Source organism: Belonocnema kinseyi, chromosome 1 (assembly GCF_010883055.1).
Source record: "Belonocnema kinseyi isolate 2016_QV_RU_SX_M_011 chromosome 1, B_treatae_v1, whole genome shotgun sequence".
Classification (NCBI taxonomy): domain Eukaryota; kingdom Metazoa; phylum Arthropoda; class Insecta; order Hymenoptera; family Cynipidae; genus Belonocnema; species Belonocnema kinseyi.
In genome coordinates this window covers 121,779,191-121,793,130 of record NC_046657.1, presented here as the reverse complement: position 1 = coordinate 121,793,130, position 13,940 = coordinate 121,779,191, and the positions used below count along the sequence as shown (strand labels likewise).

The 13,940-nt window shown below is 35.1% G+C and overlaps 1 protein-coding gene across 1 annotated transcript in view; it reads right to left on the bottom strand.

The window, feature by feature from the left end:
• LOC117179874 overlaps positions 1-13,940 on the bottom strand; it is a 106,793-nt gene that overhangs the window by 3,810 nt on the left and 89,043 nt on the right. The window contains exons 6-8 of the mRNA XM_033372049.1: positions 10,241-10,578; positions 7,747-8,301; positions 4,632-4,889 (exon numbers count right to left, since the gene is read on the bottom strand). Of these exons, the coding sequence (XP_033227940.1) occupies positions 4,632-4,889; positions 7,747-8,301; positions 10,241-10,578 (1,151 nt within the window). The remainder of the gene's footprint in view (positions 1-4,631; positions 4,890-7,746; positions 8,302-10,240; positions 10,579-13,940) is intronic.

Here is a 13,940-nt window from a genome sequence, read left to right as displayed (position 1 = left end):
AAATATCGCGCTTCGCGCTCGATAATAGGTTACCTCGCGGTCGAACATAATTACACCTCGCGCTTCGAGCTCGGATATTTATTCTTTGCATTTGGAATGCTTTAAAAAAACTTGATCAAAAAGATCTCTTTTAGATGGCAGTATTTATATGCGTCTTCATATTCTGAATTGTCTACTTAATTAAGTATAGTCAAAGATAAGTTTCTCCAAGCTCTGTAGGATTTAAGGTACACATTCTCATCGTGATACTCGCGCTGCGCGCTCGATTTTCGACAGACATTTGTAAACAGGGTTTGTTGGATTACTTTCTCGTAACTTTCGTCGTTTTTCCAGATATTTTCTTTTTATTTAACTTTTTTAACGTTATTTTTCACGAATAAAAGAAAAAGTAGGCGTCCTATCAAGAGGTGATTCTTAACGAAACTGTAGATCTTTTTTGGGATAACTATTTTCGTTAATTCATATTTCACGTATCATACATAGTTTGTCCACAAAATGGAATTTTTTAATTTCCATTATTTTTTGTGCAATCAAAATTTGAATTTTCGATTTTTAAAGAAAATCCAAAAATTTTTTATGATAATCTTTTAAAGCTTTTAAAAATACATGTTTTTCTCCTTTTGACTTTTTTTCATATCGTGCGTTTTTCCGCTTCAAATGTTGATTTTCGGTTGATTAAAAAAATTTTGAAAACGCTATAACTCTGAGAATTTTCTTTGTATCGAAAAAAGTCATTAGGATAAATTGTTCGTTTTTTAAATACTTTAAGCATCCGTACATAGAATTTTCAAATTTGAGAAAAAAGTGGTCTCAAAAATTTTCAAAATGCGCTCACTTATCGAATTTTTCTCAAAAATGGCTGGTTCACGAAATTGTTCTTTCTTTTAGGACCTAAAAAAAGTGTGCCAAATATGAATTTGATTCGTTCATTTTTTCGAGAGTTATCGTGATTACGGGTGGACGGCCGGACGGACGCATGGACAGACAGACAGACGCCATCGTGAAAACCTGATTTTCGGATTCTGGGGGTCTCGAAACGTGGAGATCCGTTCGAAAAAGTGTGATGACAAGTTTCCGACAATTCTAATACTTTCTCAATCATAAATGATGAGAATGTAAAAAATAAAAATTTAAAAAGTATTCAGCTTTACCAAAATAGTCTGAGCTGCTGATTCTTACTGATGCAGCATTCTCATAGCGTGACCTATCGATGGCCTGGATTGATTATCGGAAAGCTTTCGATTCGACATACCATAGACTTATCATCTGTCTTTTGGAAATCTTAAAGGTTGGTCCGCAAATAGTTGGGTGCATAGAGAGATTGATGCCGCTTTGGAAAACCAGATTTACTATCTCATCTGGAAAAAATCATGTGACAACTAATAAGGTCACCTTCCAGAGAGGTGTCTTTCAGGGCGATACCATGAGCCCATTCCTCTTTTGCCTTACATTATTGCCACTATCTCTAGCACTTCGCCATTCCGACGGGTACTTGTGCGGCAAACCTGCAGATCGAAAGTACAAGGTCACTCATGTATTTTACATGGACGATCTTAAGATCTATGCTAAAAACAGAGAGCAACTGCATCTATCTCTGGGGATTGTCGAACGATATACTAAGGAAATTGGAATAGAATTTGGGTTAGACAAATGCGCCAAGGTTTATTTGAAGAGAGGAAAACTTAATGGAATTCCTGAAGATCCTGAGCTCGTTGATAGAAGCGCCATACGACACCTTTGCTTTGGAGAGACTTATGCATACCTGGGCGTGCCACAGAGCCGCATTCAGGATGTGACATTTATAAAGGATACTCTCCGAAGCAGATACAAACGTCTCATCCGACAGATTTGGTCTTCCGAACTTTTGGCGAGGAACAAAGTATCTGCAACGAACATGCTTGCCGTCCCGGTACGACTCTATTTATTTGGAGTAGTTCCATGGACGAAGAACGAGCTCAGATCTCTTGGTATCGGGACAAGGAAGGTTATGCACATGGACAAAAGCATGCATTTTAAGTCTTCCGTCCCGCGACTGTACATCTCACGTCTTCAATGGGGTCGCGGAATATTGAGTCTTGAATGTCTTCACAACAGGATTATTCTGGGTACAGCATATAGAGTTGCAAATGGAAGAGACCCTCTTCTTAAAATAGTCAGGAATTACGAAGAAGTGGGCAAAGGAGCGTTTCTGTACAAAGCAGCGGAGTAGGCTGCTGAAGCACTCGGACTTGACTTCAGTATTAGGGGTGAGCAAAATGCATCAAATCTTATCTATCTCGAGTGCTCACTCCTGAAAGCCCGAATTAAGAAAGCACAAGAGAAAAACTTTCGTGAATAGCTCCTCGATAAGAGGATGCACGGTATCTTCCACAGAAATGTGAAGGATCAGTCAATGTCTTGTGAGCTAACGTTTGCTTTCCTTAAATCGCCCGGATTGAAGTCTGGTACGGAGGGTTTCATTTTTGCATGCCAAGACGGTGTCATTTCCACCTTAACATACCGTCGCCACATTTTGAGCTAAGACATTCCCCATGATAGCTGCAGGGCGTGCCATGCACACCCCGAGCATTTAGCTCACATACACTATCTAGTTGTCCAACTCACGCGGGAACGACCTACATTCAAAGGCACAATGCGGCACTAAGAGTGCTTTATTACCATCTCTGTTACTCCTACGACATTAACCTTAATATCGCTCCTCTAAACGCTCCTAGGGAAATTGAGTCTCACGGTCGTGAGACGTGGTTGTGGCTGAAATTTTATCGCGATTTCGCTGGAAGCGGGTGCAATTTTCCAGGTTAGCACCTCCGCTCCCAGCTAAATCCTGCGGTTGTCTTTATGACAAATTTTAAATTATATATATATATATATATATAGGTTGCACGCAATATACATTTTGTAAATTAAGCATATACAATTAGATATTTATATTTTGTTCTAAGCTGAAAGAGAAAAAATCTTGTTAGAAATCAGCGCTGGCCGGAATTGAACACGGGTCGCCGGAGCAGCAGAATGGAGATATTTTCCTGTGATAAAACAAATTATAAGGTTTTGGAATTTTATCATCCTTATGAACCTCGGCGCGTGTAATGACGTCATTCAGTACTAAATCGCGGAGCACCACATTCAAATGTTTTTCCTGACATTGCACCTTCCCATTGAAAATGGTAATTCTTGTTACCTGTTTTGCAACTTATGTTATTTTAACTGCTAGTTATTGCAACTGCGGTTTTATCATTTCATTCGTGAATATCATTTTTTCAACTTCAATCTGCTATGAAAAAGATTAATCTTTCTAACTTTAAATGGCAATTATTAGGTTTGTATTATATTTATAAATGAAATGGAAAAAGTATTTCTTCATATAGCTGCGGCAATCATACTATTTTTCCGGCTATATCCTAGATTGCCATCGAACATTTGTAAATATCAATATTATAATGCCAAATTTTACGAACAAGAGTTTCTCCGTCTATAGTTGGAAGTGATCTGGCGCTTCCTATAAAAACAAGTTAGAAATTAAAACAAGTGTCGGTAAATCAGGAATCTAATAACGTGACCCACTTTTCACATTACATTGATTTGTAATCTTATTTCATTTAATTTCGACAACAGATATTCTGTAAGTGATTTTCGCAAATTGAATGCATTAAATGTGCACACAATTGACAGAGTTAAGCGTACATGCAGAGCCTAACATAGAAAGCTTTTTTTGCAGAGGCGAGTCCTCTATAATTGGTCTTCTTAACTTTTTTCTTTAGAATGTACAAAATGAGCAGTTTCGAGAAAACTTGTTTAGCTGCAAATTGCTCAAAATAGCAAAAAAATTATGTTTTTTGAAGAGTTATAACTCTTGATCTATGAGGACTAGAAGATTATTTATTAATTTACGCACAATTTCTTGCATTAAGTACAAATTTTTCTCTTGCGTCACTTACATATATTCACCGAGAAGCGAAGTATTTTGAAAAAACTACACGAGTCATTTTTCCTGGAAAATAGGTCAAAAGTTTACGACTCTTTGTGGGACCATAACTTAAGACCTATCAAGGCTGGGCCATTGAATTTTCATATAATTACTCGAAATTGCGTCAAATTTAAATAAACGTTTGAACAGTTTTTCTAAATTGAGCAGATTCTAAAGTACAGATAAAAACTTCAGAATGGGATTTTTTTGCTCCTTTTTTAAAAAAAATCCGGGTTCAGTGAAGGACCATACCTCGGCCCCTGTTGAAGATAGGAGGTTTTTCTGGCCTCGAATTTTTTATAATTTTGTTTAGTTTAATTTTGGCGTTGAACATTTTGTTTTAAAATTGATTGGGGCGGGTCGGTTTACGCAAACACGATTCTTTGAACTTTTTTGAAAAATATTTCCAATACGCAAGCGTGCCATTTCAATAAAACTTGGAATATAAATCAGGACCCCTTACACACTCGTTTTAGCGATAGAACAAAACGCGTATTACCCACTTAATACGGTGTAAAAGTACCAGGTGCCTGGACTATTTAGTTAGTGAGTTCTGTCGATACCCCACCATGTAAGATGAAAAACAAATACTAGAAGACTTCCTTAGGTTTCATTTGAAAAGGAATTGTCTAAATGAAACGTATGTAATTAAAAATTAATTTACCTTTTGACAGTAAGAACCAATCGCATGCTTGGTATCAATAAGATGGTTTATATTTCCGCTTTTAATTTGTCGAAGGATCCTTGCTTCTAAAACTTCGGAAACTTGAGTTCCATCAAGTCTCTTTAATGGTTTGTTAAAATGGGTCTCTCGGGTACCATCACCATTCTTGCCAAAGGGAAACAACCAGTCATAAGGATTCGAATAAGTACTTCGAAATATATCCTCTCTGTTTCGATTTTTCATGTCCATATTTAGCCCCTAAAAAATATACTCTTAGATTATGATAATGGTCATTTCATGTTTATTTTTTTATTTTTTCTGATCAGAGAAATTAAAATTTCTATTATCAAAAACTTAATTCTTTTAAAGCCTCACATTGTACACAACTTTGAAACTGTCAAATGAACGCTTGGACCACGAAACTCTTAATATTAAATAAAAGTGCTTAAAATTTTGCAATTCCAAATTGAAATTTTAGCATATCTAAGAAATTCTAAATATGATAGAAAAACTGCGTCATCGTTTCGCGTCGAGTTTGTGCTACATCTAGTTTTGCTTAGACCGTCTAATCTGGAAGGTCTAGTTATTGTGGCTAATCTGGCCTAGAGTTTGTTATTGTGTACGAAATTAGGCAAAGGTAGGAGAGCAAGTAGGAGATAGTGTCTGGTAAGTAAGAGGAAAAATGCAAGGATGTCCTCTGAGCCCACTTTTATTTAACATAATAATCTCAGACTTAGCAGAAGCAATTAAGAGAAAGGGATTGCGAGGAGTTCGGATGGGAGGGGAAAGGATTATGTACACTGCCATCCGCAGACGATATAGTATTGATGACAGAGGATGAAGAAGGGATTAAGGGCTTAGTGACAGGAATGAATAATTAATTATATGAAAAAAAGTTGAATTCAAATGTGAAAAAGAAAAAATAACGAAATTTAGTAAAGGCGGAGGAAGAAAGAAAGAATGCACTGGAAGATGGAAGAGAGTAAAGTTAGAAACAGTAAAGGAGTTTCAATATTTGGGATATACCTTGCAAACAAAAGGAGGTAATAGAGCTCATATAAGAGAAAGGATAGAAATGCAGCAGGGATAATGCAACAGGTAAGGAAAATAAAGAAGAAGAGGTTCAAGAAATGTTGGAGGAGGAGAATGTCGTTATTCGATACGCTGCTATGACCGTTATTAGGTTATGGAGTGGAGAATGGGGATGGAAGGAGAAAAAATATATTGCAAGTTTACAAGGGAGATATATAATTCGAAGATTAGAGGTAGACTGGAGAACACCTGGATATATGTTTCGAGAAGAAGCGGGAAGAGAGAAATTAAGTACTATAACAGATAAGAGGGCATGCCATTTTAAGACTAAGTTAAGGCAGACCAAGTGAGCGGATTTGGCAAAAAGATATTTGGTTGATGTAGAATAAAAGAAGAAATAGAGCGGTTGAACTCACAAGATGAAAAGAAGAAAGTGGGAAGTTTTTGAGTGCGAGAGATATAGGTGAAGGGAATGGAGTAAGCTTTAAAAAATTGTAGGGAAAGGACAGGGAAAGAAAATTAATGGCAAGATGGAGAATGATTGAGGAATCAAAATATAATAACTGATAAATGATGATAGAAAGGGAAGGAGTACTAAAGTATTGGGAAAAGGTATGGGCAGAGAGAAGATGGATCAGAATAGCACGATTTAGATTGGGAAACGAGGTAAGGGTGGGGATGTATTGGGAAAAGGATAAAAAGTGCAGAATATGGGAATGGAAGGAGGAAACATGGGGGTATGTATGGGAAGAATGTAGGAAATTAAAAGGGTAGAAACGAAGTGAAAAAAAGGAAGCGTAAGTCGCTTAGATTAGAAGGGTTAACATTTTTAAGTAATTGTAAGGATTATGTGAGAGTGCAAGTAATAGATTACCATATAGCTAGCTACGATATTTTTCATAACAAGCGCAATGAAAATTAGACTTTCGTGCTTCTTGAGAGATTCGAAATTGCTTGTTTAAACTTTTTCGTCTAGAGTTGAAAACGTACCTTTCAACCCTCTCAAGAGACAACAAATGCCGAACTTTAATGCGCGTGTTATAAAAATAAATGTATTTTTCTACTAAATCATTGAAGAGTACTTTTTACATTCAATCGGAAAATTTGTCATTGATAGAAAGAGTGATATTTGTTTTACGCATTTATACATTGTTTATACAATTATTAATTACAACTTTCTTCCAAAAAGAGCCTAAAAACTCTATTTTTTATATTTGCTCAATTTTCTTTCATATTATTAAATATATAAGTCATGGTAGATATTACTACCATATTCTATTGAAAAATGTGTGTTTTTTCTGAATAAATTTTTGTTTTGTCTAAATAATTGTTTTCTGAAATCAATGTTTGAAATTTTCATTTCGCTGTAATTATTGCAATAATTTGTTATTGTTAATAGAAAAATTTTTCGTTGAATCAATCATTCAATTGTTGAAACAAATTATGAAATAATAAGTGTCTCGCTTACCGTTAAATATTTAAATATTAGAAAAATTCTTAGCATTCTTAGAAATCTAAAGAAATATCTTCAGAATAACAAAGATTAAGCTAATTTTTATAGAATGAAATCTTACTGAAAAAAGAAATTCCATTATCAATCAACAAAAATATAAATTATTTAAATAATTGAATAACAAAATTGTTTAAACAAAAGAATTGGAATTAAAAATGTAAAATTACCGGAGTTTATAAAGAAAAAGATAAATTTAGAACATTTATTTTAGAATAAAATTCAAGAAAGATAAAAACAGAGATGATATATATTAATTTTGCGTAAAATGGTAAATTTCAGTTTTTCAGGGATTTTTTAGGGCACTCCCATTTTTCCGCAATCAACCATTTTTCCATGGTAATCTTATGAATTTTTTAGCCACCAATTTTAGCAGTTAGAGCAACACGAACATAACAAGTAGTCCCAAAATAGACAGTATGAATCATGCCGGATTAATGTTCAGATAATCTTGTTTGGTGCAGGAGTAGCGAGAGATTCTCATTTTTGCCCCTGACCTCAAAAAATGTCCGGTCCTTTCCCGATATGCATAATTGTATATTTAAATGAACCTTTATTCATAATGCTTCTTACATCTTCAAACCACAATCCAAATTTTTGAAGAGGTTTCAATGGAGATAGCGACATTTGGTACAAAAGATCTGGTTGACCTGGCACCTGATAAAATATGAGGCTGGACTTATCATCGGCGATAATCTTTTTCTCATGCTGCAATTTTTCTGATCGATGTAGATATTCATTTGCAGTTAAATCTCGATTCATAGCGAAGAATCTGCATCGACCTCCACTTAGCACTTCTGAGTGAAAAGATTTTGTTCCTTTTTTCTGCCGGTGTACCTCTACCTCCTTTTTCTCGCTTTCCCTGCTAGAATATTCATCCAAGCAGCTTTTTCCACCACTGCCTCTGTCGCATCCACAGAACAGCTTTTTTTTACTCTCGTAGCTCGACGTGCCATCGTACTTAACTCTGAATATATTTCCAAACATGTCCGTGGTCGTTAAAACCGATCCCTTGGATAAATCAACGCCGTTTCCTGAATCCAGATACCGCAGCTCGTAAAACGTGGTTGTCCTAGTATTGCAGTTTGAACAAGCTTCAGTGGAAAGAGTCAGATCATTCTCTCGGATCTGAAAATCAGAAAGTGGTGCAGTTGATATTGTGCAAAGAGAGTAATGTAAAAATGTAAGACATTTATTATCACATTTTACTAAAATTCAATCAAGACTTTTATGCTTATGTTTTAAAAACATCCTTAGTAACAATATTCAAATAAAAAAGAATTCTTTCGTGAGGGCTGGTTTAGATTGACTTTCCCCCCTTAATACCCCTCTTTGTTTTTGTTATGTAATTATCTCTAATTAGCCGGAAAAGAGGCAGTATTGGGAACGCTATTTTGATTTGTGAATTTTTTCATGCCCTGATTTCGCTTGCACAAAATTTTTCATACGAAAGTAGATTTCAATTTGATCTTAAATGAATTTTTAAATACGGTCACTCAACCCTTGCTCTTGGCCTTCCTAGAACATATTCAGGGGGGTCACCGAACCGGCAGGAACCGGGAGAACCGGGAGAACCGGGAGAAAGCCGGGAGAAACGTGCACCGGGAGAAAAGCGGAATGATGCCGGGAGAGAAATATTACACCGGGAGCTTTCTCGCATTTCATAAGTCGCGCGTTGCGTAGCGCCGTATGTCCGAATAACCAACCACGGAATCAGTAGTTACTTGGGGTTGGTTGACCTCCCACATAACGTTTCGTGTATGAGCGTACTAGTCAGCATTTTAGACTGTTCTAGAGGTTCTGTAGCCTATAGACTGCCTATATAGACTGCCTAATGACAAACTTTGATTTAAAAAAACTTGAAAAATTACAACAAAATTTAAAAAGTTATACCTGAATCTTTAATCTTATAAGTTAGTTAAATTTATAACAATCTGTGATTTTATATTTATAGGGCTCTCCCTAATGATCATAAGTTATATACCTAAATATAAATATTAAATTGAAATAATATAAAATGTTATACTATTAAAATACTTTACGTGTAAATATGTTGTGTTCAGCTTGCAAATAGTTGTTAACTGAACTTCGAAACAGCAGTATATATATATATATATATTTTTTCAACCGGTAGGAATCACGAATTTCTCCCATTAGAACCGGGAGAAAACTGGGAAAAAACATTAAAAAAATAGCGTCTACCCTGATATTATATTGCGTCATATTATATATTCCAACTGGAAAGGGTTCAGACGGCCCTAAATGCTTACGTTGGTATCCCCCGATTTGTGACCAAGGCTCTTTACAGACACCCCTGATACTTGACTGAAATCGAGAGTTTGGTGTATTAGCAATTTTTAAAGATGTGTTTTCTTTATAATTTATTTTCCTATTTAGAAGATGTAATAATCTGAATAGATAGGTTTAGAATCAACCACTAACTTCAGATGTGGGCACTATGATATATTTTTGAAATCATCATATTTGGTTAGCCTGATACTTATATGTATACTTGTGAGTCCGGGCTAACATTTTTCCTATTAGCTGAGACAAAAGCTTCGTCTTGTGATACCTCATTTTGTTCCACCATTGTGTAAGACGACGTTTTGGTTGGCAAATTTAAATGTTTGTTAACCATCGGAAAGAAAACATCGATATTCAAACCAATAGATCAAAAGTAAAACATGGACGCAAAAAAACCGATCATCGCAAGGAAAACAGCGATATGTCTAACGTTTCCGCATCGATGTTGTAACACTAGACGTGGACCTCTCCCTCTCCCTCTCCCTCTCCCTCTCCCTCTCCCTGATTTCTGCCATATAGTTCAATAGAGATGAGTATATGCTGCAAATAGTGTGCAAATTAAATAAGATATACAATTCTTATTGTCAGTGGAATGGAGTCAATGTCTGGATTATGGATACTGAACGAAACAGTAGAATTATAAAAGTTGACAATACGGAAGTCCCTGAAGAAGTGCAAAATAGGTATAATATTAATATTAGAATATTAAATGTCATTAAATTGTCCAAGTCGAGTGCCGTCACTTTCAAAATGAATTAATTACATTAAGCTGAACTTTAGACGCTACTGTAACATCAAGCGTGCCTTTTTGAGATATTCTGACGTCGACCTCTCCGGGCATAGAGAGAATGCAAGAGCGGATGACTGGGTCATACTTCACAGTGGAATAGTGTACATGCTCCATTCGACTAGTCAAGAGTACGGAAACAAAGGAGTTGGACTTCAAAACCTTGTTCTCTTCTCCGAGCGCTTGGTTTTCATTTAATTTTGTACTATGTTTCAAATGATCACTCAATTGAAACTCTTCTAATTCCGTTTCTGTCCAATCACAAATAAGTGGTTCCTCTTCTATTATGTACCCTGTCGTTATTCGTGTTCCATCTAAGAAAAAGGATTTGAATTATTATCACAAAACATTTTCAGGATTGTCGTTTACATTTAATTATCGCTTACAGTTGAAGTCGATCCAACTGAACGTTACCTTACGGGTTCACATTTGAAAGTTTTTAAATAATTTGAGGCATAAATGCTAGCACATGAAATGAACCTGTAAGGGTGACTTGTGAAAAGTGGGCCAAAATCAACTGAAAGTGACAAAAATTTAAATTTTTGCTGATTTAAAAAAAGGCTGCTATAAAGAAGCGTTAAGGGTCACTTATTTTGAATTTCACGTCAAAAGCTGAAAATTAAAAATGGCTTATTGAATATAGCATTCAAAATTATTAAAGTTTTACAGATTTCTCTAAAACTTGATTTAAGGGAAATCTAGATTCACTGATTTAGAATTTGACGTCAAAAGTTATGAATTCGAAATTGCGGATCCGCACCGCGCTAGACTACCAAGTATGAAAAAAACAGATCTTCAGAGAATTTTCATACAGCACCTTACATTACGGTTGTGAGGATGTCAAATTTTACATCGAATATCAAACTGCTCGAATTTTATAATTTTGAATTATTTTCAATCATAGTAAGACAAATCGTGCCTTCTTTTGATGAATTGACACAACAGTTGTGAAGAAAATAAAGAAATTAACTATTTTTATTAATCTGTTCATAACCTTCGTTACTGTTAATTGATGGCCATTCGTTAATGAACGTAAATCATTCCTACACAATATCTTAGTGTTTACAGTTTAGAATGTTTTTTCTGGACTTTAAAACCATAACAATATATTTGTTTCTACAATATGTTTATAACATTCACATTGAATTTTGAACTAGCTATTTATGTTAGCAAAGTGCATCTGCATTCATTGCGATGTATGACGAATTTATTTCAGCTTTTTCCTCATTGACAAAAAATAATATCTTTGAAACAGATTTTTTGGGCCTTTTATTTGTTTAAATAATAAAGAATATATAGAATTAAGTTTGAAAAATTAGACACAATTTAATATAAAAATATTTATTGCTAATTATTTCTGGACAATAAATATCCAAAGGGTTAAGAATTGCAGACTGTAGTGGACTTTGACCAGTAAGGTCCAGATCGAGAAGTGTGCTTTTCAAGCACCATAGAAGGTTTCACGGCACGCAAACACTTACTTTTTGTTATTTTTACAATATAGCAAAACAAAGGTTCAAATATTTTTTAGATTGATATAGACCTTCTGATTGTATCCGAAATTGGCTCCATTGCATTATACAATATCAATTTTTCATCAAAAAGCAGTAGAAGTTATTGCAAATGCTAAGTTTGGGGAGGGGTTGCTGACATGCTGGCCCCTCCCCCTTTGCACAATATCTTTTATAAATACGTAATCTCAAAGGATGCTACGTGGGAGATGTAATTTTCATAAAGAATCAACATTTTCAAAAAATGTTTTACTACATTTTTTAGTTTCAAAGAACTATCTATCGCATCACAAAAAATAAAAAATTTCACCAATTAATTGACAAGGATAAAAATTATAGGGTGGAGCGGTGTGAGGTCAGTGTGGAAACTCCCATTATGCATTAATAAATCAAAGTTAACCTTCCAAACGTCTTCTACTCCAAATACACTTCATTTTGTTATTCCGAAATTAAAAATTAAATAAAAACTAAGATATTAACTTTTTAGTAGCTGTGGCAAGAGATAACCAGTGATAATTTATAGTCTAGTATTTAAAGATATTAAATTGCAAATAAACAATTTTATTCGATTTCAAATGCGTTTTTTTGTACAAGATAAAAAATGCAATTACTCTCAATTATAAGTACTGTCAAGGAGTGCGCGAAAGAATGTCTGGGGGCGGCACGCTTTATATATCACGAGTCTTAGTTAATATTTTAAATTGGCCTTTGACTTATTTCTAACGATTTGAAATGTGCTTTATCAAACCATATAAAAAATCAGTTGCGATTTATTACAAGTATTGAAAGCGAGAGCTCGAAAGAAGCTGCGCGGGAGGGGGTATGGTGACACGCTTAAGTTATATCAAGTCCTAACTAATATTTTTCTAATCTTCCATGTCTCCTTCCGAAGGGCTACAAATGCGCTCTATCGCACCGCCAACAAATTTAGTTGCGTGTCGAGTACTGATAAGAGGAGCAATGAAGCGTATTTAAAGTCTTTTTAGACTAGCCAAAGATCATTAACAAATATTGAATTAATACTTGATATACTTAAAGCGTACCGCCCCCCCCCCCTGCTACCAACCTCACGCTCATGATAAGCTCTTGTGAGCCAAGGAACCTCTACAACTCCTTTCGCGCTCTCGCTATCGCAGTACTTATAATTTAGCAAAATTGAATTTTCTCTTTGTACATTAAAGCGGGCTTGAAAATCAAATCGAATCGTTTATTTGTGATTTAGTGTCTTTAAAATATGGGAATTTGAAATTGACAAATCCAGGGCAAAAAGTATCATAATTCTTTTACTTTTTACAAAACTGCACGAGACCCCCCCCCCCTCCTACCCCCACACACCTTGTGTCCCTGATAGCAACGTTATTATAGTGGTACAATACTTGTTATTGTTTGTGCGATAATGCGTGAAGAGTTTTCTGGTGCAAAGTTTCTACTCTGCCGTGTAATCGAGTGCATTTGACATGCAATGGAATGGGTTTAGGTAAATGTTAAAAATATGTAGTGGGGTCCAACTGCGACAGGCCTCCAAAACGAGAAAAATGTGCAGCCTTACCTCACAGTGGACATACTAGAGCAACGATCGGTACCTTTATGATATTGCATGTGTAAAGAGGAATATCTTATTGATAGAAAGAAGAGAATAACAGAGACCTACAAAACTATCTATCTAAGAAAGACCTGCGATTTTCTTCTAATTACCCAAGCTAGGGGAAACAGAAAGCGGAAAGAAGGCATTGTACGAAAGAATAAAGAAATATTAATACATAGTAATTAACATTACTCTCGAATCATAATAATAAATATATCCTTTTAGGCACATACACTTTTATTTTATTGTTTTTCCATTGCGATCTGCACTATCGTGAACCTCAACCTACGAAATTGTCTGTTCTCTCAACAGTCAGCGTAGGCAACACAATAAACTCAGAACTTGAAACTTTTGTAAAGTATCAATATTTATTTTCCATTTTTTTATTTCTTTTGCACGTATTTTAAATTATTCCAAACCAGCTAAAGCTATCTTTCTTGCAAACAGAAGGAAGTAACCAAGTTCGTTTTTTTCTATTCTTTTGAATACTGTGTCGAAATACACAATTTTTAAACAGAAGACGTAGAAAAATCTGTTTTTACGTTTTCATCAGAGAAGGTGTTATATTTGTGTAACATTC